Here is a 24767-nt window from a genome sequence, read left to right as displayed (position 1 = left end):
GGCTAATTTTGTATTTGTAGTAGAGACAGGGTTTCTCCATGTTGGTCAGACTGGTCTCAAACTCCCGATCTCAGGTGATCCGCCCGCCTCTGCCTCCCAAAGTGCTGGGATTACAGGCGTGAGCCACCACGCCTGGCCTATTGTATATTTTAAACCATAAAATATTTTAAAACTTTAGAAATACTCAGGTTGTAAGTGCTGAATCAAACTACAGAAATATTGACCTTTTTTTTTGAGACAGAGTCTTACTCTGTCGCCCAGGCTGGAGTGCAGTGGTGTGATCTCGGCTCACTGCAAGCTCCGCCTCCTGGGTTCACACCATTCTCCTGCCTCAGCCTCCCAAGAAGCTGGGACTACAGATGCCCGCCACCACACCTGGCTAATTTTTTGTGTTTTTAGTAGAGACAGGGTTTCACCGAGTTAGCCAGGATGATCTCGATCTCCTGACCTCATGATCCGCCCGCCTCGGCCTCCCAAAGTGCTGGGATTACAGGCATGAGCCACTGCGCCCTGCCAAATATTGACCTTTTCAACTGATAAAGTATTTAACACATTTTTCTCATTCATGCTCATAACTGCTCTGTGAAATGGGAAAGGAATCTATTATTATACCCATTTTACATAAGGGGAAGAGGGAACCGACCTAAGGCTATTCAGTTAATGAACAGTACAGCCAGGACCAAAAAAAGGTCTCTCAAGCAGGCTTCCTTCTACTTTTCCGGCTCCCTTACTACTTGAATAACAAGGACTCTTAGCCAGCTGGAATTTTATTGGACGCCTACTCAAATCGTGCATAGAATTAGCATCACAACCACGGCTCAGAATATGGGCTGTGGGCCTAGACTGCTGAGTTCAAATTCTGACTCCAACTCACCAGCTGTGTGACCTGGGCAAGTTATTTGATCTTTCTACTGATCTGTTAGGTCTTGTTACCCCCATCTGTAAAATGGAGATACCAGCAGCGCCTACTCAGAGGGTTGATGTGAGGCTCAAATGAGGCAACAGGCAATGGGTGTGGGCAGCCTTGAACAGAGCAAGTGCTCAATAACAATGTTGGCTATTATGTGAGTTCAGAGTTGAATATAACGTGAAGACGCTGGCCCAGTGAAGGGGACCGTGAAAACAATGAAAATCATTGTGACAAGACTGGAGCAGTCAGGCTGGGATCACAGGCAGCCGGGTAATGCCTCTGCCTGGGCACAGCAACATGGGGCTATCTGTCCAGGAGGGCGACCCTCTCTGCCTCTTATCTGCAGCCTGCCTGTCTCTCCACTCCCAGCCCCAGTGGACCATCTCCTTCTAAGGGGTAGAGGCTGGGTCAGACTCGCAGGTGAATTGGGAAATCCTCCCTGGACCCCTGAGGCATGAAGGTCTTTCTCCTCATCCACTTCCCCCTAGCGGTGGCTCTCAGTGAATCCCCACAATCCTATACCCGGAGGGCAGTGCCAGTCCAGACCTCCTACCCACCAGAGCAGGCACTGGCAGCGAGACAGGGTTGGGGGAGAGGTAGCGCCGGGACTTCCGGATGGCAAACTTCTCTGTGGGTAGAGATTTCCCAGCAATCTTGAGCTTCAGGCCTGGCACAGCTCTGCGAAAGAGATGGGGAGGGTGGGAGAGGATGAAAAAGAGTAGGAGAGGGCGGAGGGTCCCCAGCCTACCCAGCTATGCTTGGCCCCTCTCTGGGCCTCAGTTTCCCCATCCCTACAATGACAGTGTTGGACTCTAAAGAGCCTTCTAGATCTGAAATAGCCTGTGGCTATGGTCTTTATTTTAGAGACCCTGCCCCAAGACCTGGCCACTTCCTATGGCTGGGCAAGGGGTTCCTCCCCGCCAGCTGGCAGAGGTGCCAGTGTGCCAAACACCCCTGGGCCAGCCCTGCCTCCTAGTTATCGCCTCCACTCCCAGGCCCCATTTCTGGGGAGGACTCAAGAGTTTAATCCCAATTTCACAGGAGAGACCAACACTCAGAGAAAGAGTGGGACCTATCCAACACCAAACAGCTCAAACCTTTAATTAACTCTTGCCTCGCGAGTTCTGGCCTTCTCAGCTGTTTCCAAGGGCAGAGCAAAATGCGGTATGCCACCAGGCACGCCTCCACATCTGGGGCCTCACCCACCCAGCTCCATCCCACCCTCCTCCTATTTCTGCCACAGTCACTGGGTGTGGCTGTGACCTCAGGCCTGAGCCATTTAGGCACAGGAAACAGCTGGATGTGGGTGTGAGGTCCTCCCCAAACTCTTCCTTTGCTTATTCACTGTAGAACCTCTCTTGGCCTTAATTTCCTCATCTCTAAAATGGAGGTAATGACACCTGCCCTCCTAGGCTTTCTGGAAGAGTCATCTGAGAGGCGGACATGGAATCTGCTGTCGTAGCAGACACTCTGGAAGTGATAAATGCCCTATTATTGTGACAGCAGTAGCCTAGGAGGCCCATATTTTACCCACTTCCAGGTCTGCAAATTGGGGTCAACCTCACCAAGACTGGAGGAAGGCTCTAAGCTCCATCCTCCACCTGCCAAGGCTGAGCTCTGCTCCAAAGATGCTTCACAGGAAGCAAATTCGGTGGTACAGGAAGAATGAAAACAGCCCCCACTTAGTGGGCAGCTTCTAGGCTCCTAGTTCTCTGCCAAGCTCTTTACATTTATTATCTAGTTGATTTGCAAAACAGTGCTGCAAGGTGGAGGTTGTTATTCCCATTTTACAGATGCCAAAGTTGTCCCAGGTAACACAGCTAAGAACAAGCAGAGGCTGGGTTTACTCCTGTTTGTTCGATTTCGACTCTCAGCTCTCCACGGTGCTTCTCTGAGTGTCTCGGGTTAACTCAGCAGAGTGAAAGACCTTCCCTCCCTGGACCTTGGTGGCCATATCTGTCCTCCTGCCCACATGAAAGAGACTTGGAGGGAGATGATATTGACAAAACCATTTCTGTGAAATAAAGCCTCTGAAGAAATTCAAAGGGCTCCAACCAGCAGTAGCAGCAGCATAGGGTGGCAATGGGAGGGGAGGACACGCAGGTGTGTCAGTCCTGGGGTGGGGCAGGGAGTCACCCCACTCCTCCCTCCGCAGTGCCCACAGCTCAGGATAGCCTGGCTGGTCTGTCCATAGCGGCCTACACAGTGGGAGCACGATGGTGAGACCCACCTAAATAATTCCACTTCGTCGTCCCCGAATGGCTTGTACTCCTCCTTACCAAACATGCTGAGGTAGGCGGCCTTCATGTAAATGTAGGTGGCCTGTGTGAGACAGAGCAACAGCCAGGGGTGAGCAGCCCTCCTCCAGCCCCAGCCCGGCTGGAATCTGCAGACGGACCTCACGTGGCCCAGCATAGGAGCTTGCGTTGTCTCCAAGCCCCAGGGGAAAAACGAAGGTAAGAAGTTGAAGCAACCTGAAGACCGGAATCCAGGACAACCCATGTCAAAGCAGCCACCTTCTTCTCCACTTGAAGCAGTGGCAAGAAGAACCCACGCAACTAGTAATGGGTAGGACAGGCTGAGGCTGCGGCAGACACAAGGACAGGGGCTCAATCGGGGTTTCTGGGAAGCAACACCTTCAGAGTGGGCCCCTGAAGGGCAATGGGGAAATTCCCTGAGGCCCCAGACAGGGCCTTCCAGCCAAGGGGAAGGGGCTGAGCAAAGCCTGGAGGCGACAGGATGTGTGTGGATTATCAATAGGAGGATGAAGCACGGGCTGTAAAAAAAAAAAAAAAAAAAAAAAAAAGAGGCTTGAGCCAGAAACGCGAGCAGGGCCTGGGTCTGCTCAGCTCGGGCCACTCTGGTAGAACTAACTGCCTTGCTGTGTGTGCCAGGGACATCAAATCCAGCACCTCGCTTGATCCCAAAGCCAATGCCAGAAAGGAGTCCGTACCCTACCTCTGCTTCCTGGGACCCCAGAGACACTGGGGCAGAGCCGGGAATCGACCCCACGTCCTTGCCCACTAGATGCACAGCCAACCCTGACAGTGAAACCATGGCCCTGCGGGGGAACCCCCTACCCTACCCAGTTCTCCCTGCACGCCACGCGCCTTCCTCAGAAGTCCCGAGACAGGAGTCTGGCTCTGTGCTGCCCTCAGGTGGCCAAGTTTCGAACCACAGCTCTTGCCTCTTGGCTAAGAAAGGATGGAGAGGAAAGGGCGCCGGACATCCGGGAGTCCTGCCTAGAGCAGGCGGAAAGCGGCCTCCACCTGGCAGCCCCACCCATGCCGGGGCCACAGCCCGCCCTTTACAACATGAGGAAAAGCTGGTCTTTGTGGGAAGAGTCTCCCTCCCTGAAACCTGTTCCCGGTCCCATCTTTTTTTTTTTTGAGATGGTCTTGCTCTGTTGCCCTGGCTGAGGCTGGAGTGCAATGGCGCGATCTCGGCTCACTGCAACCTCCGCCTCGCGGCTTGTAGCTGGGACTACAAGCATGCACCACCACGCCTGGCAATTTGTGTATTTTTTAGTAGAGACAGGGTTTCACCATGTTGGCCAGGCTGGTTTCAAACTCCTGACCTCAAGCTATCCGCCCGCCTCAGCCTCCCAAAGTGCTGGGATTACAGGCATGAGCCACTGCGCCTGGCCCCGGTCCCATCTTTAACCTCCCGGGTCGCCCTTGTCCTCTCCCTTTCCCCTGCCCCTGACGTGGAGGCACCAAGTCCCAGTGACTTTACCTCCCGTCTCACTCTAGGATCCTGCTGGCCTTGCCCTACGGCTCTCATTATCGCACTGCCACCATCTCCACACCGTCTCCCTGTTCCAGGCTACCTGGGATGTCTTTCTGCTGTCCTGGTACACATTGTCTCCTGTCTCCCTGCTCCCACTCCTGTCCCCTGCAAGCCATTTCGCACGCTGACCTTTTTAAGTCAGCTCACGTCAGTCCCTTCTGGAAATCTGGTTGTATCCCATCACACTCAGGAGACATCTCCTACTGTTTCCCCGACACCTGCCGCACACTAGCCATACGATGGCCTCCGGGCTGTTCCCAGGACACATCAAACACACTCCTACCCTGCCCTACACAGCTCCCCCTGCCCAAACGGCCTGCTTTGTGACTGCCATGTGCTGCTCCTGCGCTCCATTCTGCTGTCCTCTGAGACAGGCCTCCCCTGACCTCCCCTTACAAAGGAGCCCCTCCTGTCACTCCCTGCGCCCGGCCTCGCTTGTTCTTCACTGCACTTACTGGAACCAGACATCATGTTATATTGCACATCTGTGTTTCTTGTCTCTCTCCCCACTAGGATGTGAGCCTTGAGAGGGGGTCTTTTCCTGCTCACTCTTGTATTTCCTGGCCTAGAACAGGACCTGGCAAGTGGGGATGGCCCAGCAACTGCTGGTGGGCTTCCTAAAGCACCTATCTAAGCCACAAGCCTGCCAGGGCTCCCCTACTGCTAGATAAAGCCCAAACAGCCACTCACATCCTCCAGCCCTAACCTTTCTTTTTCTGGCTCATCTTCTGCCATTTCCTCCCCTACACTCCTTAAACTCTCCTCGGGCCTCTGCCTGTGCTGTTCCTCGGCCTGGGATGCCATTATCCCTTCTCCACCAGGCCACCTCCAAGAGCCTTCCCTCCTGCCCACAGACAGCTCACCCTCACAGCACCAGCAGGGTTAGGATGGAGGCTGACTGAGAGTCGTGGACGCCCCAGCTCTCCCCCAGAGATGTACAGCGGCCACAATGGGGGAAAAGAGCAGCTGTCTCCCCTGATACAGGCCCCCTGCTCTTCTGCTGTGCAAACGCTTCACCCCATGGCACAGAGCCCCTCCGCAGCGCCCTGCACCCTGGCTTCTGAGCCTTTGGTCCTGCCGCCCTCTCAGCTTGGGGTGTCCTCTCACTTCCTCCACTCTGCCTCCCTAAATCCTTCCTCTCCAAGACCCACCTCAGAGGTCTCTCCTTAGAAGCCTTCCTGTCCTCTTGGGTTGCCCGAGGATGCCTTTAGCTCCTTGGGTTTCCCAAGCCCTGAGCATGCCACTGTCACCGCCTTGTTTCTGGCCATCTAAGCCTCCAGGCTGCCAGCACTGGGGGAAACACAAAGGCCTCCACAGGGCTGACTGTAGGAGATAGGTCAGGGTTGGAAAAATTATATAAAGCAGCAAACCTTCTTGGAAGGCTGGGAGGTTTTGCAAAAGCTTCGGGAAAGGCTGTGGCTGAAGACAGCTGAGTTCTCTCAGAGTAGATAACAAGAAGGGAATTGATCTAGATAAGTTAGTTTACTTAGGCCTCGGAACCTGGCCTTTAATCATCCGAGCGGAGGACTGCTCTCTCCGGGGGTGGGGCGGGGGGCACAATGTTAATTACCCAGAAATGAAGTTTGCTTTAGGCCTTTGTCATTACATCTGTACTAAATAAATGCAAGCATGGCCGGCTTATGGGGGCTGCTGCTGACTCTGGCAAGGGTCCCCTATCTGCTGACAGGCAAGCCTGTGTCTGCATACTCTGTTCATCCATCACTCAGTCAGGGTCTGCGGGTCAGACCCAGCAGCTGACCTCGGAGGATCCTGGCAGAAAGGGGCGCTGCCTGCGCAGAGTGGGTGGTGCCTATGGCAATGGCCAGAGGCCCAGGCCCCAGGACTATAAGTTGGTGGAGTCTGCGGTGGCCAAGTTCTGGAGATTAGAAATGGGTGGGGCCCCAGAACTCAAGAGTGTTACAACCCCCGTTTTTCACAGGAAGTCCTCATGAGGAGAGTGTTGCAGAGAGAGCGGGACTGGCCACCCCAGCGGGCTGGGAACTGAGCCAGATTTCCTGACAGCTGGGAGGCCTGGCCCACCTTCCATTCCTCTATATAGCAGCTGTGTGCCCCCACCAGGTCTCCCTTTCCCCATGTGGTTAGCCCCAGCCACCCACCTCTACAGAAAGGCTTCAAGAGTCACTTTCAGTTCAAAAACGTTCCCTAAGGCCCAGAGTCCCAGCACTTCAGGAGGCAGGGATGGGAAGACTGCTTGGGCCCAGGAGTTCAAGACCAGCCTGACCAACATAGCAAGACCCTATCTCTCAAAAAAGAAAAAAGGTTCCCTGAGGCTTTGTCCTTGTTGGGAGTAGGAGGGGGTGTGGGGGCCATGGGAGCTGGGCCTGAGGAAGCACCTTCAACAGCAGGGTGGGCTCAGGGCAAGCCTTGACTCCTCGGGAGGACTCTAGGGCCAAGAGAGAAGCAGAGGCCTCTGAGTCACACAGGACTGTCCTCAAATCCAGTGTCTGTCACCAACAGCCATGTGGGTGGGAAAGTCACAGTCCTCGCTTAGCGTCAGTGGCCCTCATGTGCCCAATGGAGATAATAACTTCTCCTCACTGGGTGTGGTGTGGAGGACATGACAGGTGCCAGACACACGTTGAGAGCTCAGTAGAAGCCTGTTCCCTTCCTAGCCCCACCTGCCCCAGACCCAGAGAATTCCCCTTCAGCTTGGTCCCCAGGCAGGGCTACTGAAAAGAGACCTCCATGTGGAGGAGGGGGAGGGACCAGATGCAGATGACAGGTCTCCTAACAGGTGCCAATGCGGGTCAGTTCTAACAGCTGCCTAGAGCTTTGCAGGGAAGGCATCTAAGGTCACAGCCAGGCTCATGGCAGAGGATTGATTAGCAATGTCTGCTATGGGCAGGGGATGAAGCCATGAAAACACATGTCCTGTGTATTTACAAATAACAGATTAGACGTTTGCTGAGCTAGGTGGTTCTAAGACTCTTGGTTCCAATTTCTGCACTATCATTACTGTGATGGTACAAGCTAACACTTATTTCAAGACTTACCGTGATAAATGTCTTCTTTGGTAGGCAAGCATCTGTTTGGCTTTGTTTTGCCTATATGGCATCTTGTTAATCCCTCCACTATTTCTGGGTGCATCATTTTCTTCTGTGGAACCGCCCCTCTCCTACTCTCAGCCCATGAAGAATCTTCCCACCCCTCTGTTCCAGGCATTGGCATGTGACAAGTCAGACCAGTGAGGCTGAATTGTGGGACTCTGGTTGAAACCAAGGGGAGGATGTGAGTAGAAGCAGCCCATGGCCACCTTGCCTGTCACATGGAGAAAAGCTTCCTGCAAAGATGTCACAGAAACAAAGATGTCACAGGATAGAGCACAGTCACAGATGGAAAGACCAAGCCAGACATTTCATTTGAATTCCTGGATCCAGCCCTACCTGAAGTCGGATGTGCCAAGAATGTTCAGTTATATGAGCCTTTTGTGTTTTGGAACTGCATAGTCCAATATAGTGGCCACTAGCCCTACATGGCTATTTAAATTTAACATTTAGTTAATTAAATTAAATAAAACTGAAAACAATCAGTTTCCCAGCTGCACTAGGCACATTTCATGTGCTCACTGTGTACATGTGACTGGTGACTACCATATGTGGGCAGTGCATAAGTAGAACATTTCTACCATAGAGACAGTTCTGTTGGACAGAGGGAGCCATGTTTCTGTCCTTTGTGACTAGAAGTCTCTTTGTGACACACTGTGGTTCAGAAGTTTCTCTTGTGGACTTTAGTTCCTTCCAAGCCTGAGTCCTATTAGAATTTACGGTTATGTTTAGATTTCAGCTGAGACATCTGTGTTTAGTTAGGGATTTGGCCCTGGTCTGGAGGCACACAGTCAGCCCTGTTCACCCAATGCTCCTAACATGTGGCATCAGCCCACCTTGGACCAGCAGTTCTCCTTGCTGAGCAGGTCGGCGTAGAAGTAGGACATCTTCCACTGGCCCTTGTAGGTGAAGCACCACATCAGCTCCCAGTAGCACATGTGGTGGAACTGCTTCCAGTGCTGCTGGGCCTCACAGCACTCCTCGAAACGCCGGATGGCCTGCAGGCACCTTCTGGTCAGCCTGACGGGTGCCCACCCAGCCCCAACCCCTCTGCATCCTCCACACCTCCCAACACCACAGCAGACTGGGCCTCTCCAGGTCATGGTGGTCCAACCCTGTGCTAGGCTCAGGTGGGGCCCCAGGAGCCAGGAGATCTGGCCTCCAGTCCTGGTTTTTACCTCCTAAGTCTTACATGACCTTGGGCCCAAATACAGCCCCTGTCTGGGACTCTGGTTTTTTGTAACAAATTGAAAGAACAGGACAGAGCTATAATGGAGGGGAGGTACCAGACTCCAGCCTAATCGCCATGCCCTAAACAGATGGGCTTTCCCAACCTCTGCCTCCCTCAAGCATCTCCCCGCACCTCCCTCCACTGCAATGCTGCAGTTCTATATCTCCCAGTCAAAATCCCAGGCACCACAAATGCCTCCTCCTCCCTGTCTTCCCAGGCTGCTCTGTCAGAAGGGCCTCTCCCTCTCCTGCTCTCTGGTTGGTTCTCTCTTGGGGACCCCCTGCCAGTCTGTCCTGTCCTGAGTATGTCACATGTGCCTGACTTACTGCTGGCCTGGGAGAGCCCGAGGGATCCCCAGCCCCGGCCTGGACCCCTATCACTCACTGCATCAATGTTGCCTTTAATGACTTCAATCCGCCCTGCGAAGAACAGGAAGATGGCGCCCTGCAATGACACACATGCAAGTCCGTGTGGGTCCCTGGGGGTCTGTGGGTGTTTGTGGGCTGGGGGTACCGGGCAGCGCATGGGGCTCACCTTAGGGTACCGGTTAAGGTAGGGCTTCAAGAGCTTCTCGGCCTCCTCGATGTTGACGTTCCCAGTACCTGGAGGAGGTGGCGAGGGAGTCACAGAACATGTCACCACCCCTGGCTCCTGTGATCCTGCCAGCAACCCAGTAGGGGCTTCCCGGGGTCTCCCCTTCCCCCTCTGTGAAATGGGGATGATAATTCTCCCTGTCCCTAGGGTGACATGAGGATTATATAAGGCAGTGCAGATATCGCCCCAAGCACTTCACAGGGCTCGATAACCAGGAGCCTGTGTCCACCAAGGCTGTGCCCAGAACCATAAGGTGCTGTACACAGTGTCTTCACACCCTCCACAGGGTGGGCACCCCCCGCCCCCCCATTTCACAGACGAGAAAACTGAGGCTGGAACCTAGTCACACTGTGAGGCAGTGGGCGTCAGCAGGCCAGTCCCCGGGACAGTGGATATGGCTCTGTTTCTGGTTTCAGTTCCCCTATCCCCAGCTGCAGGGGCATGAGCAGGGTCTGTAGCCCCTCATTCTCCTGCCCCCGCGGAAACAACCAAACCCCAGGGGCACCTACCGAGCACGAAGGTGAGGAAGGTGTGGTAGCACAGCAGGAGCATGACACATAGCACAGCGCGGAAGCTGTGTCCTGACGCGCCCTCCTCCAGCTGCAGCAGCCCGTAGTCCTGAGGGGACGGGAGGGTGGGTGAGGCTCCCAGAGAGGGCAGGGGCCTGGGAGGCGGCTGGACAGCTGTGTGGGCAGTGCTGCCGGCAAAGGGGAGGAAGAGCGCTGGAACCCTGGAGGCCAGGTCAGCTGTGTGGCCCTGAGCAAGGGGCTGCCCCTCAGTGCCCCAGCGCATTCCTGGGGAAGGGGACATGGCTGCCAAGGCCAGGACAAAGGCTTGGTGGGTCTCAGGTGTCCCCCACCTTCTCCACAGCCCCTTCCTTACCCTCTCTGTAGTCACCGGCTCGGCTGCCCTGCGATGGGTATTGAGGGCCCTAGCAACCCAGGTCTGGCTGGGAGCACGAGAGACACGGAGGTGGATGATCCCAGCCATGGGCTCAGGGAACAGGTGGGGCCTGGGAAGGCTTCCTGGGGGAGAAGACTCCAGAGCCTGGCTGGGAAGGGGCTGGGGGCAGACCCCCCACCTTGTTTCCCTGCCTGCACTCTCTGCCCGATTCTGTCCTCCAGAGCATTCTCGTTCTTTCTAAAACACAAATCTGACCTGCCTCACTCCTGCCTCAAACCCTCCATGGCTCCCCTGCCTTCGAGATAAAGAGGAAGCCCAGGCTGGCACAGTAGGTCCTGCAACCTGCCTGGCCAGGCCACACTGCCTCACCTCTGGGCCCTCCCTTCATCATCCTGAAGTCCTACTCATGACCCATGTGCTTTCTTAAGGAAACAAAACTGAGAGAGACCTTCACAGCCTCTAGCCAATGTTTTCCAAAGCTCAGACAGCAGAGGGCAGCTAAGATTTCAGGGGTCTGTGGGCAGGCGCCAGGAAACACTGAGTCATGGTGAGTGTTTTCCCTTCTCAGTTATCTTTCTATCCTTTGGTGGTGCCCAGGAGAAATCCCCAGTCCTTTGCTCGTGGGGTTTGAACTCTCTCACCCTAAGCCCCCTTTCTCAGAAAGAGGCAGCCCTGGCTGAACCCGGGCCCACCACACAGTCTAGCTGGGCTTTCCAAAAGATGGCTGGGCCCTTGTGGTATTTATTTTTATGATTAGGTTCTTATCATGCCAAATAATATGGAGGTTTGTGTAGAGATGTTTCCTTTGAATCAATTTCAGAAAAAGTCATGAGTCACTTTTGAGAAAAGTAATATATACATTATAATAGAGAGGTCCGTGCTTGTGGCAAGTATCAGTAAGGGTCAGTGCACATTTGAGAAACACTTATCTGGTCCATAACAAGGTCCTTATTTTACTAAAAAGAGGCTCAGAGAAGGTAGGGACTTGCTCAGAGTCACAGAGAAAAGAGGATGAGGCTGGACTGACCCAGAGATCCTAACTTCCAGGCCAATGCTCCTTCTACCACACCATGCCTCCTCCACCAGGAAGCCCTCCCTGATCTGCTGCCTTCAACCTGGGATTGGTACTCAGGTTCTTGCCCTCAGTAAAGTCTCTGGGTGCTTGAGTTCTCTTGTTCCTCCTCAAGGTCTGATGCCCAGTAGGGCCTCCCTCAGGCATCTGCTGGATGAAGTGGTAGCACCAGAAAATGGTCCTTGGGGGAAGGACTTGCTCAAAGTCTTGAAGTGAGGCAGTATCTACAGAAAGAGGGACCAGCCCCTGACACCTGTCAGGCTCAGAGAATGTGTGATCCTGGGCCACTGATGGAGCTGCCCTTCACACCCACCCTCACCCACCCAGAGCCTCTGCACCCTGGGAGGGCCAGGCAGGGATCACTAGCCCCATGCGCCTGGAGAGAAGACTGAGGCCCAGGGAGGTCTGGGTCATTGTCCAGGGTCATACAATGAGAGGGGCTGAGCCAGGACGGGCACCTAGGCCCTGCGGCCTGTCAGCCCCACCCTGTCCAGCCCAGCCCCAGTTTTGGGGCTGAGCAGGTCAGGGGTGCTAGGAGGCAGGTGGTTACCTTGTTTCCTGAAAACCCCACGAACTCCAGCAGCCTCAGGATCCTAGTAGGAAGCATGGACAATGTCTGCAAGAAAGGAGGCAATCAAGCATGTGAAGGTACCCAGAGGGGGCAGGAGCCACCCCCACTGTCCCAAGGCTTGCTCTTTAGCAGGCTTTACCTGGAGAGGAGAGGGCCACCCCTCTAACTTTGGAAAGGCCCCTGGCCACCTAGGTTCCCGAGGCTAAAATCTTCCCTAGGAAGCTCCTCCTCCCTTGATCAGGCACAGTTTTCCCAGACTTCCTGATCCCTCTGCCTGAAAGCCCCTCCTCAGCTGGGAAACTCCTAGGAATCCTTCAGGAGCCAGCACTGATGCTCACTCCCTCCCATAGGAAACCTTCCCCCACTCCATGCAGGAGGAAGACTTAGTTCTCTGTCCCCTCGAAGTCATCAGCTGGTTTCAGGACTTTCTCCTTCCCTGCCACTGGTAAATGTTTAACCAGCAGCTCTCTAGGGCAGAGAAAGCCCTGATTTATTATGTGTGCCATGGTCTGGCACTGTGAAGGCTCCACCATAGTGGATTTCAAGCTACTGGCCTGACTTGGGAAGAAATGCACTGATGGACTCTGGAGCTGGCTCCAGCGCCCACTCCACCCCTACCCCAGCTGTGAGTGCCTGAAGGCTGGCCACACATCTGGTCATCTCTGGATCCCGGTGCCCAGCACACAATCAGGTGCAGGTGCACTTGGCAGTGACCACACGAGTCAGGGACAGAAGGGGAGACTGAGCTTGAGCCAGGCACTGTGGAAATGGGGGAGGAGCACTCACCAGGTTGAAGGCCCCCACACCGAGCTTCACTCCTCCTTCAAAGTGCGGGTGGTTCTCACCCTTGCAGTATTGTGAGGACTGGACCAGGCTGTCCAGCTCCCTGCAGAGAGATGCCAAGTCCTGTTTCAGCCACTGCTGGGGGTGGGGGGTGGGGGGTAGGGGCTGGGACCCCTTCCAGCTGGGCCTCAGGTAAACTCCCTGGTGGTGGATTCATACAGTTCTGGTGATCCTGAGAACTGATATTTGAGGAATTTCGAACCCCATCTCCCACCATGATAACACACTCCTCACCCCTGAATTTCAGCCGTATGGGCCCTGGCACACTCTGCCATGGGCAGCTTCTGGACATTTGTTCGTACTCCACATCCTGTCTAAAAGAGGTTTTCTCAGCCTCTGCACTGCTGACATTTTGGGATGGATAATTCTTTGTTGTTGGGGGTGGCAGGGGAGCTGTTCTGGGCATCTTAGGATGTTTAGCAGCATTCATAGTCCCTGAGCACCAGATGCCAGTAGCATCCTCTCCCCAGCTGGACAACCAGAATGTTTCCAGACACCACCAAATGTCTCAGAGGGGGACATCACCCCTAGCTGAAAACCACTGGGCTAGCCCAAACACCTCCTCTTTCAGGAAGTCTTCCTGGAGTCTCCTGGTTGGAATTCAACTCTCTTTCTCCTGGTTACCAACTGCACAGAGCCCCTAGCCCAGCCACCTGGGGCAGGACAGAGGCTTTAACGATGTGTCTGCCTCCTTCCTGGGCTGACAACATTTTGAAGGCTTTCAATTAGTAAGCTTGAGGCTTCTCTGTGCCAGGCACTGGAAGACAGCAGGGACCAAAATCACCAAGCCATTGCCCCCACAGCATTCTCACTTTAAGGGACAGACCCTCCCTCCCCCCATTACATCACTATGAGGGTGATAGCAGGCTCCAAGGAGAAGAATCCTTGGACCTGACCTAGTCTGGGGATAGGAAAGGCTTCTCTGAGGAGGTGACATTTGAGCTGAAATCTGGTACAGAAAGCTCAGTGCAGAAAGTGTTTCTGACAAAGAGAACAGCACGTCCAAAGGCCCTGAGGTAGGAACCACCTTGGCATATTTGAAGAACTGGGGGAAGGCTCATGGACCTAAGGCAGAGTGAAGTGGGAGATGTGGCAAGCAGGGCAGGGGTGAACTCCCAGGAAGGACTCAGCAATAACCCAGGACTTCTTTTAAGAGCAAGAGGAGCCTTGGGAGTTGGCAAGGGATGGCCTGACAAGGTGTGTGCTTTGGCGACATCCTTCTGGCAACTGGTAGGGAGGCTGGGGCCAGAGCACTTGTCTGGTTTTTCTAGAAAACTTCCAGCATAGGCCCCCAAAGTAACGTGATGTCCTCATGCTATATGGTACATTATACCCTAGCAATACCTTGTAACAAGTTCACAATATCCCTGCAGGGAAGCAGCTACATTAAATGGGGGAGATAAAGATGATAAATAGGCCAGGCGCGGTGGCTCACACCTGTAATCCCAGCACTTTGGGAGGCCTAGGCAGGCGGATCACCTGAGGTCAGGAGTTCGAGACCAGCCTGGCCAATGTGGTGAAACCCCATCTCTACTAAAAATACAAAAAATTAGCCAGACGGGGTGGCGCACATCTGTAGTCCCAGCTATTCGGGAGGGTGAGGCGAAGAATCGCTTGAACCCTGGAGGCAGAGGCTGCCGGGAGCTGAGACTGTGCCACTGCGCTCCAGCCTGGTGACAGAGCAAGACTCCATCTCAAAAAAAAAAAAGACTTTTTTACTTTTCCTCTTTTTTTCAATTTTTTTTTACTGTGATAAATATACATATCATGAAATTTAATATCTTAACCAATTTTAAGTGTACAATTCAGTGGTATTAACTACATTTCCATTATTATGCAACTATCCCCAATATCCCTCACCATGAATTATTTTCTTCCTGTAAAAGTAAAACTTTATTCCCATGTCTTTTGGTCTACAACTTCATGTCTATCCTTAGCCCCCTTTGCCATGTGATTTTTCTGTCTCTCCTGCCTGATGGAAAAAGCATGGAGTAAATTATCTGCCTTCTCTGTGGTGCATGTGGACTACTGAGCAGGTGTAGTAAGATTGGTGTTACGGTAAATTTATCTTTACCAGCTTCAGCTGGGCTTCTCTGTACTGCCAGTCACTCTTGTGCTGTTTCCATAGTGATTTCTCCATAATCCTCTGCATATTTCAAACCTTATCTACTCTCTTTAAACCTCTTGCCCCCACCCCCCTTGTTTTTGTTTTTGAGACGATATCTCCCTCTGTCACCCAGGCTGGAGTGCAGTGGCATGATATCAGTTCACTGCAACCTCTGCGTCCCGGGTTCAAGTGATTCTCCTGCCTCAGCCTCCCGAGTAGCTGGGATTACAGGCGCCTGCCACTACGCCCACTGAATTTTTGTGTTTTTAGTAGAGACAGGGTTTCACCAGGTTGGACAGGCTGGTCTCGAACTCCTGACCACAGGTGATCTGCCTGCCTCAGCCTCCCAAAGTGCTGTGATTACAGGCTTGAGCCACCGCATCCGGCCTCAAATCAACTTTTAATGGAAATAAGTTTTAATGCAACACTTGGTGAGTGGGGGACTGGATTTTCAGAGCTTTTGTTGCTGTGGGAACCATAGATGAGGGATTATGGAGCCATGTTGGGTAAAAATGCTCCGGACTGAATCTTCATTCATAAACACAGCCTGGGCCTGGGCTGGTTTGAATGTCAGGGATCCAGAGACAGCATGGAAGTGATTTTGGCCTGCAGAGAGCATGTTCACGTGCGCGTGTGTGTGTGTGTGTATGCACGTATGTGTGTGTATACCTTTCCTGCGTACTAGAGTTAAAGAAGCCTTCATGGGGAAAGTGGTATTTGGACTGGGCCTTAACAGATCTGTGGGAGTTCTGCTGCTGTTCCCAAAATGGCTGTTCCTGTGGCTACCTCCCTGCCCCCACCAGACCACCCTGTGCAGAATCTGTGTCTTATTTTCCCCAGCAAAGGGTCAGGCAGGGAGTAGGCACTCAAGGGACCAAAGGGAAGAGACACAGCCAGAAAGCCAGGGGAATATGATTCCAGGAGACCATGCCTAAGGGCATGGAAATTGGCTTGCATCAACAGTCTAGGTTCTGGCCTTGGTTAGTACTCTTCTCCTCCCACAAAGCCGCCTGAGGGGGACAGCACAGCAGAGGCTGTGACCCAGAGTCTCCACAAGCAGATGGCCAGCCCCACTCACTTGTAAGTCTGATAGCTGTTTCGAACTTTGATGCCACCTTTGATGAAGCTCACCATGTTCTCGTCCTGCAGGAGGAAAAGATGCTGACCGCCTGGCCCAGGTGGGCAGCCGTAGGCTGAGAGGGATCATGCAAGGCTCTGGGCCTGACTGCCCCTCCCTGTGAGGAACCCTTGGGGGATGAGGTCGGAGATCAGCCAAACCAGGCCTCCCTGCTCTTTGGCTCAACAAAACCTCTAAAATGCCCAGGGTTGGACCAGCCTCCCAGGTACACGTACTCTGTGCTTGGAGAGAGGCCTGGAGGGGCCACACCCAGTGGTTAACAGTATCTCCCTCTAGGTGGAGGGACTGCGAGAAAGGAGAACAGGATGCTTGTTTTTGGATTGTGTGTGGTTTTTACAACAAGCAGGTATTTATCACATTTATAAATGTAAAGCTCCGTTGCCTACTGTTTACACCCACCGGAAGACGGATGGACAAGGGTTGTGGAAGTTCATGATAGCCAAGAAACAGAAACAGCCCAAATGGCCACCAGCAGAAGGACAGATAAACAAACTGCGGTGTGTTCAGGCAAGGGAATAACACACAGTCACATAAAGCCGGGTGAAGAAAGCAAGACCCACACCACTTAGGAAGCTCAAAAGCAAATGAAACATCACAATATGCTGTTCAGACGTGAGTACGAAGCTGAGAAAGCTATTTTTTTTTAAAAAATAGGGTAGGGCTGAGGTGGGCGCATCACTTGAGATCAGGAGTTCGAGACCAGCCTGGCCAACGTGGTGAAACTTCATCTCTACTAAAAATACAAAAATACAAAAATTAGCCAGAGGCTGAGGCGGGAGAATCGCTTGAACCCAGGAGGCGGAGGTTACAGTGAGCTGAGATCACACCACTGCACTCCAGCCTGGGCGACAGAGCAAGACTCCGTCTCAAAAAAAAAAAAAAAAAAAAGAAAAGGGTAGGGGACAATAAACATAATACTCTAGGTAGTGATTCCCCTGTTGGGTGCATGGACAGGGTGAGGAGGAGCCCCCAGGGTGAGGAGAGTTATTGCCAGTGTTCTGTCCTCCAGTTGGGTGTGGTGTTGATGGGTGTTCATTATTTGTAAAAATGTAATAAACAAACGAAACAAAATGTCATTTATGGTGCAATCATTACAGTGAATCCTAAAGCAAGGATTAGGATTAATCCAATTCTAATCTCCCCAGGTCAAAAAGATAGAAAAAAAAGCTATGAAATGAACCAGCACCCCAACACTAAAATGTCCCTCTTCTGCTAAATACACATATATAATGATGATGATATGTTCTCATTATAACCCAGGCTTTCAGGCAAAAGCATGCAGTGATCATTCTCATCATTCCCACTGTGTGGTGAGGAGACCTGGGCTCCAACTTCATCAGACCTAGGTTCAAATCCCTGCTCATCATTTGCTCATCATGTGACCTTGGGAAAGTGACCCCTCTCCTCTAAGTCTCCCCTTCACAGGCCTCTGTGGTGAAGATTAAATAACAAATATAAATATTAGCAAAAACAAACTGTAATGTGTGTAAGGTATGTAGAAACTACACACCTGTACTGTGTGCAAAAAGTCTGGTACATCACAGGTGCTACAGAGCTTGCTGAATGAATCACATGGAAAGCAGGCTTTGAGACAATGCCTATCATCCCCACAGGACCCTTAACAGGAAATGCAGCAGCCACACAGTGGAAATAGCATCCCAGTAACAGTGGGAGCGCATGTGCTCGGGGTGTGAGGAGGTGATGCCCATCACTTCCCTTTGAGACCTGCCAGGGGCAGGAGTGTGAAGGATGGGTCACGATTGCTACAGGGGATGGGTCGCGGTTGCTATGGAGGATGGGTCACAGTTGTTCTAGGGGATGGGTTGTGGTTGGATGTGGAAATTGATCTTCTGAAATCCCAGCCTCCTTGTACAAGTGGGGGTCCCTACCTGCAGGAACGTCAGGGCTGCTCGCTGCAGCAGGCATTCTGCGTAGCAGACCTCAGCGTGGATTTCCTCTGTGGGGAGAAAATCAAAGCCCCGTGGCCTCCTGGGACTCTAATCAGGAGGCCTGGGACGAATCCTCACACCCCCACTTTCCCAAAAGCAAAGGGAACCTATGTCAGCACCTCTCCTGCCCCCTACCTTGTCACCCAGTGCTTCAGAGTGTTCGTCACTGTCCCTAGAAGCTAGCTCACACCCTCCCCAAGAAGGTCGCCTAATATTGTTCTCCAAGCACCACTGTAGGTGCTGTGCACCCAGCAACATCAGATGCATTGTGGGGCGCTAGAACCTTCCAGGGCTCTTGAGGAGGGTAAGGCCACTTTTTCCTGTGCTGCAGAGCCCCTCACTGCTTGTGGTCAGCCACTGCTGCCTCCAGGACAGCTGCATGTGGTCATGGCACAAAGACCTGGATGGACCGTGACAGCCCACACCATCTCTTCTCATGTTGTCCCAGTGACTCAGCTGCTGACACCACATTCCCCTCTGGGACCCATGTGATCACCAGGATAATTAAATCAGTAAACTCAACTGCACATACAACTCTAAACACCCGTGGGCCTCAGGAGCAGAGCCCTGGCCTTGGACAGCTTTCCCTTTTCTTGACTTGCAGGTTCTCAGCCAGTAGTGCTATCACATAAGTGGGCCTCACCTGCCCCCCACACCCTCACTAGAGAGCCATGCCTCAAAAGGCCCCAGGTCTGACCCATGTGTGTCCTGGCATGGACCCCAGGGCCTGGCCCCCTAGGCGATGACAGGGAGGATAACTGCCCCTTCCTAGGCCTGGAGCTGGCCGCCTGGGCTTAGCATGGTTGAAAGGACGTCCTGGATGCCACACCTTCAGTGAATTGGCCCAGCGTGGGGCGGTTCACCAGGCTGCTGAAGGAATCTGTTACAGAAGACTTCCTCCGGTGCCTGAAGAGGAAAAAGAGGGGCCTCAGGTGAGGATTAGAGAGAGGCCACACTTGTCTCTGTCCCTCTCTGCTACACTCTGGAACATTCCTAGAGAGACAGAGCTAACAGAAAGAACACAGACTTTGGGGTCAGGCAGAAGAGGTTTGATATTCTGGCAAAAACAGTCACTTAACTTCTCTGAGGCTCAGTGTCTTCACTGATAAAATGGGACAGTTACCACCTGATCAGTCCTGGGGCTGAGGCTAAACAGCAGCCCCTGGTCAACCCACTTCCAGGCCAGGTGACGCTGCTCCTGGCAGCTCCCAACCTGTGCCACATTTGGGTTCCTCTCCTTAATGTCTCTTCGTGCCCAGCCTGGCCTACCCTCCTGCCCACTCAAGTCATGGTGCCTCCTCCTCTACTCTGTCACCCTGGTCCCTGAAAGCTGCCCAGTGACTGGCTCAGACAACATAGCTCCTGAGGCAGGGCCAACAGAGACGGCTCTTAGCACCTGCAGACACAACTTCTTAGCCAAAAGCAGCAGTGCGAATAGTGGCATGCTAGGCACTGGGATGGGCCAAGGTGACAGAAGGGTGGGCCTCCCAACCTCTGATCCCTGCCCCCAACGCCCCCAACCTCTGACACAGCATCTGTGCCTCCTTCATCATGTTGCCGGCGAGCAGGATGTCCTGAGGGTCAAAGGTCATCATGGCCTGCATCTCCAGGATGGTGGCATACGTCAGTGAGTGGTACATGCTTTCCTTGGTTCTGCCAAAGAGAAGGGACATTGAGAGCACAACCTCATAGAGCCCCAGAGGCAGCTGGCCCTGGGCAGCTCATCTCCGTCCTCCTCCATTCTACAGTGAGGCAAGGGGACCAGAGGTCCAGGCACGGGGAGGTCCTTGGCCAGGTCTGATCTGCTCACTGCTACTCAAAAGACCTCAGATTCTGTTTCCAGCTTGCCTTCTTCCTGCTGCGTGGCCCTAAGTGATCTACCAGATTTGAGCCTCAGTTCCTCATCAGCTCAGTAGCGGTGGCAGCAGCATAGCTGCCATGAGCACTGAGAAAGGCTTTAGTGCTCGTCGGCCCGAGGCTGCCCTTCCCTGCACCCAGTGCCACCCTCTTGCCTTCTGCCCCTACCTCCTGTAGGCTGAGCCCAAGTCCTGTCTGTAAGATCCTGTTTAGCCCAAACCCTACCCCTGGGCCGCCCTCAACCCCACTTCCCTGGACCTCCTCGCTAGTCACCTGCTGCCTCTTCCCACTCCCTCCCCTCATCTGATCATGGTGCCCAATAGTTACATCTTCCCCTGGCTCCCACATCCTAGGAGATCCTGCCGGGGCTGAAGCTCCACAAGATGTCAGCCCTGCCCACCTCTCCAGCCCTCTTGATGCTTCTGTTCCCCATCCACCCCTATCTGGTCATATTCAAGATTGCACCCCCAGCCACACTGAACCACACAGACCTTCCATTAGAAAATCCCACATTTCCCTCCTCCAGGCCTTTGCCCAGGCTGTTCCCTCAGATTGCAATGCCCTTCCTCGGCCAGATGGGGTGGCACATGCCTGTAATCCCAGGACTCTAGGAGGGCAAGGCGGGAGGATTGTTTGAGCCCAGGACTTTGAGACCAGGCTGAGTAACATGGTGAGACCCTGTCTCTAAAAAGTAATAATAATTTTATTTTAAAAGAAAGAAATACCCTTCCTCTACATCTCCTGACATATCTGTCAAGGCCCTCAAATGCCTCCCAGAGCCCTGGGAATCCAGGCCTCCTCCTCAGGGACTCCATCTGTAACTGAGGCACGGGCCATGCTGAACTGACATCAGCATAGGCTCAGCTCTCCCCAGACTGTGGGCACCTCAAGGACAGAGTTTGTGTGTGACTCATCTCTGTCCTCAGCACTGATGCCAGGGCTGAGCCAAGGTGGCCTCAGGAGTCTCCGGGCTCCCTGCTCCTCCATCGCCCCAGGCTCCTCAGCTGAAGTGTGTGTTGGGGGCAGGGGGTGGCATTTAGTCCATCACATGGAGAGGGCAACAGGCAAGGAGGGATGCGAACAATGCCATGTCCTCTCTGTATGTGGAGGGAGCCACTTAACATGTCTGGGCCTAGATTTTTGCTTCTGCAAAATGGGGACGATAATGCCAGCCTGCACGGGTCCCTGTAAGCCTGTGGGACTGACTGGGAGCGCCTTTACTTCCTTCCCCAGGTCTCCTTGTGAATTATTTATAAAGCTCCTCAGTGCCAGGTTTATGCTGGGAACTTCAGAGGAAAGAGAGAAGACTAAGGTTTACAGGCTGTTTGGTTGTGAAATCATGTGACTTTACCCCTTTTCCTGTTCATAAAACACTCGTAAATTAAGCTACTTCTGGGTGACACTCCTGTGATCCTTGAGGGCCAAAGGAAGGAAAGCAAGGCTGCTCCACCGCTTGCCAGCCAGGGGCACTCTCTGGATGCTCCCAGGCCTTTGCCAGGACTGCTTAATCTGCAGGCAGTGGCTTGTGGAGAGGAGCAGGCTGCCCAGAGCTGGGGCCAGAACCAGGCTTCAGAGCCCCTCAGACACAGGTTGGAGTCTCAGCTTTGCCAGCTACCAGCTGTGTGAGCTGGCATGTCTCATGTCTCATAGCCTCTCTCAGCCTCAAGTTTTTCCCTGCAGAAGGAAAACCGTAACTCTTCTCCCCCACAGGTTTTTGCATGGCTTAAATAGAACAATATCCAGGCCAGGGGCCACTGCATCAAAGCTCGGTAAATATGAGTCCCTCCATGTCCTGTGCCACTTCCCTGCATAAAAACCTTCTCCTTGAGGAGGGGCTTCCCTGGAAGCACACAGACCCATCCCCCAGATAACACCCCCAGCCCCCAGGCCTCTCCATCTCTCAAGCCCTTGTCTCTCTCTTCCTCTCCCACTGCAGGTCTGAGGCCTGGGACTCAGCACCACCTGCCCAGCCCCACCTGTGGAACCTTGTCTGGTGCTGGGCCCAGAAAGAGGGACAGCTCCCCCAGGGCAGCTGGCAGACAAACTGGAATTTCTAGTCTGAGGCCCAAGGCCCCAACAAGCATCTGTGGCTAAGAATACTAGCCCCTCCCCAGCCTACCTCCTGGAAGTCCCCAACTCTAGTCTGAACTGGGAAATGGGGTACAGAGGTATGACAACCCTCGAACCTCAGGCACTTCAAGTTTAGCTTGTACCCAAGTTCTTATTTGCATATATATCATCCAGGCCGTTAGTCGGCTCATTCCCGAGCTGTCCCCTCACTCTGGGACATGTCTACTGGGGTCCCACCTTCTTGGGCCCAGACCAGCTGTCAGGATAGGGAGGGCACTGGGAGGCAGAGGCAGCCCCTTGACCTCTCCAAGTCTCTGCCCCTTCATGCTCACTGACGCTCCCCCTACTCCACTTTCTGGTCCTTTCAGACTCCACTTCCTCTCCAGCCCAAGTTGCTTCTATGGACTCCCCATCCCCAGTCTGCTGTCCATCACCCTGCCCTCTTCCTTCTGGGATCTGCCTCAGTTCCTCCCACTCTAGCCAGGGTGAGTGTCTCCATCTCTCAGATACACCAGACCCTCATTCACTACCCAGTCTTTGCATAGGCAGTTCCTTATGCCTAGAAATGCCCCCTCTATCTGGCTGACTCCTTCTCATCCAGTCCATCTCAGTGTAAATGTCACTTTTTCCAGGAAGCCTTCCAGGGCGGCTTCATGGGTGTGTGGTCTATGCCGTTGCACAGGGCCTGTGCCTAAAAAGGGCCCATGTTTGGTTTAATTCTCTGCTGTCACTGTCTTTAAATTTTAATAATATTTGAACAAATGACCCTGAATTTCTATTTGGCAATGAGCCCCAGGGAATGATGCAGTCCTCCTGACCAGCTCCTTTCCCACATGAAGTGGGGTCCCTGGGTAGTTCTCGGCACCCCTTATTGCTTGTTTCAGCATTTCCCTGCTGGACCCTGAGAATAGCCCACATCTTGCTCAGTAATGGAGCACCAGCACCCAGCTCACTGCCGGGCCCAGGAGGGCGCTCAAAGGCTGTTGCTGAATGAACCAGTGACAGCTGCCCAACCATCTCCATCTTTTGAGTCACAGCGTGACCTTGTCTTCATCACACAGAATGGCTCTGCTTCTGGAGTCTTAAAGGATGCCGCCACCTTCCCAGCTCTAAGCCTCCCAGCTCTAACCTGCCCGTACTGGCTCATCACTCCCACTGCCCATCCTCCCTCTTCCAGCCTGTCCCCTCTTCCTGACTGCTTAGCCTAGTGTCCTCATACCAGTCTCTCTCTCGTCAACATACTCAATGCCAAGTCTGCCAATCTGCTGAACCCAGCTAGGAGCCCAGCTCAGGAGCCACACAACTGCCCACTTTCTCCATACTGCCACTGAGCAATGCTGGAGAAAGCTGCCCCCTACACAGACAGACACAGGCTGGGCTGGGTCCCCGGCCTCAGCCAGGCCCGGCATCCTGTCCAGAAACACCTTTTCCCCTCTCCTCGTTATCCCTGCAACACCACCTGGCCCCTCACTTTTGGCAGGTGACCTTACCTCTTCCCTCAGAGAAACTCCAGAACACTCAAGGGCATACCCTAAACTTGTTGCACCCCCACACACGCCCCCAATGCACCCTTTCCACCTCCTTCACTCCTTGTGGTTTGCGGGAGGCAGATGTGAGGCTCTGCCCAAGGTAAATGCTGCCAACCCAAGGGGGAGGGCAAACCACACACACAGCAGTCGGTGTGTGGTTTGTGCAGCTGGAGGACCTGGATCAGAATCCCACTCTGCCGTTTATTAACCACGATCATATAATTCAAGAAAGCCAAAAGCAGTAGCCTCCATGTCCCAGAGACAGTGCGTCAGGTCAGACTCAGTGCTAAGTGAAATATGCTAGAAGCAGAGACAACACTACTCAAAGGCATGACTTACGGAAAGCAGAGGCGAGGCGGGGAAGGGAGCTAGGAAAGCCCAGATGCCCCACTCGGAGTGAAAGAGGAGCACCGTCCCCCACTGCACGGGACCAGGACAATTAAATGAGACAATGTGTGTTCAGTGAAGAATAGCAAATGACACTGGGCCCAACATCTTCTGAAGCTTCAGTGGCCATCAGTGAGGAAGGGAGGCTGTTTTCTAGCAAGAATTATTTTCTCTAGACCTGCGGTTCTCAATGGAAGTGCCAGGGTATCCCCACTCCCAACATGAGGACATGTGGCAATTTCTGGAGATATTTTGGGTTGTCACAGGTGGTATGGGGGTAGTGGGCTACTGACACTACTATTTGGAGGAAAACTGTTAAACTCAAAAAGAAAGAAAGGGCCTGGTGTGGTGGCTCACGCCTGTAATCCCAGCACTGTGGGAGGCCAAGGCGGTGGATCACCTGAGGTCAGGAGTTCGAGGCCAGCCTGGCCAAAATCGTGAAACCCCACCTCTACTAAAAATATAAAAAATCAGCCGGGCATGGTGGCATGCACTTGCAATCCCAGCTACTCGGGAGGCTGAGGCAGGAGAATCGCTTGAACCCAGGAGGTGGAGGTTGCAGTGAGCTGAGATCATACCAGTGCACTCCAGCCTGAGCGACAGAGTGATACTCTGTCTCAAAAACAAACAGAAAAGAAAGAAAGAGAGAAAGAGAAAGAAAAGAAAGGATCCTTTTCTGGAATAAGGCAGGGGCTAAGAAACAGATGCTGCACTGCTTCCCACGTGAGGTAACAGGTGGCTCCATGGGAAGA

At 53.3% G+C, this 24767-nt stretch overlaps 1 protein-coding gene across 9 annotated transcripts in view; it reads right to left on the bottom strand.

The window, feature by feature from the left end:
- The window catches only part of TTC39A (tetratricopeptide repeat domain 39A), a 58517-nt gene that overhangs the window by 6247 nt on the left and 27503 nt on the right, over positions 1–24767 (bottom strand). For 6 of the 9 annotated variants that reach the window (XM_033226414.1, XM_033226412.1, XM_033226413.1 and 3 more), the window contains 12 exons: positions 19694–19825; positions 19002–19078; positions 18113–18180; positions 16164–16228; positions 12922–13021; positions 12115–12180; positions 10099–10207; positions 9530–9597; positions 9380–9439; positions 8601–8762; positions 3141–3232; positions 1468–1588 (listed from right to left, as the gene is read on the bottom strand). In XM_033226414.1, coding sequence (XP_033082305.1) covers positions 1468–1588; positions 3141–3232; positions 8601–8762; positions 9380–9439; positions 9530–9597; positions 10099–10207; positions 12115–12180; positions 12922–13021; positions 16164–16228; positions 18113–18180; positions 19002–19078; positions 19694–19825 — 1120 coding nt within the window. Of the gene's footprint in view, positions 1–1467; positions 1589–1962; positions 1983–2024; positions 2139–3140; positions 3233–8600; positions 8763–9379; positions 9440–9529; positions 9598–10098; positions 10208–12114; positions 12181–12921; positions 13022–16163; positions 16229–18112; positions 18181–19001; positions 19079–19693; positions 19826–24767 lie in introns of those variants that run through there. The other 3 variants (XM_033226419.1, XM_033226421.1, XM_033226420.1) reach the window with 3 other exon arrangements.

This window comes from Trachypithecus francoisi, unplaced genomic scaffold, assembly GCF_009764315.1.
Source record: "Trachypithecus francoisi isolate TF-2019V2 unplaced genomic scaffold, Tfra_2.0 Lachesis_group12, whole genome shotgun sequence".
In the NCBI taxonomy this organism is placed as follows: domain Eukaryota; kingdom Metazoa; phylum Chordata; class Mammalia; order Primates; family Cercopithecidae; genus Trachypithecus; species Trachypithecus francoisi.
The sequence above is the reverse complement of the archived record's forward strand: the minus strand, read 5'-3'. Positions and strand labels throughout refer to the sequence as shown.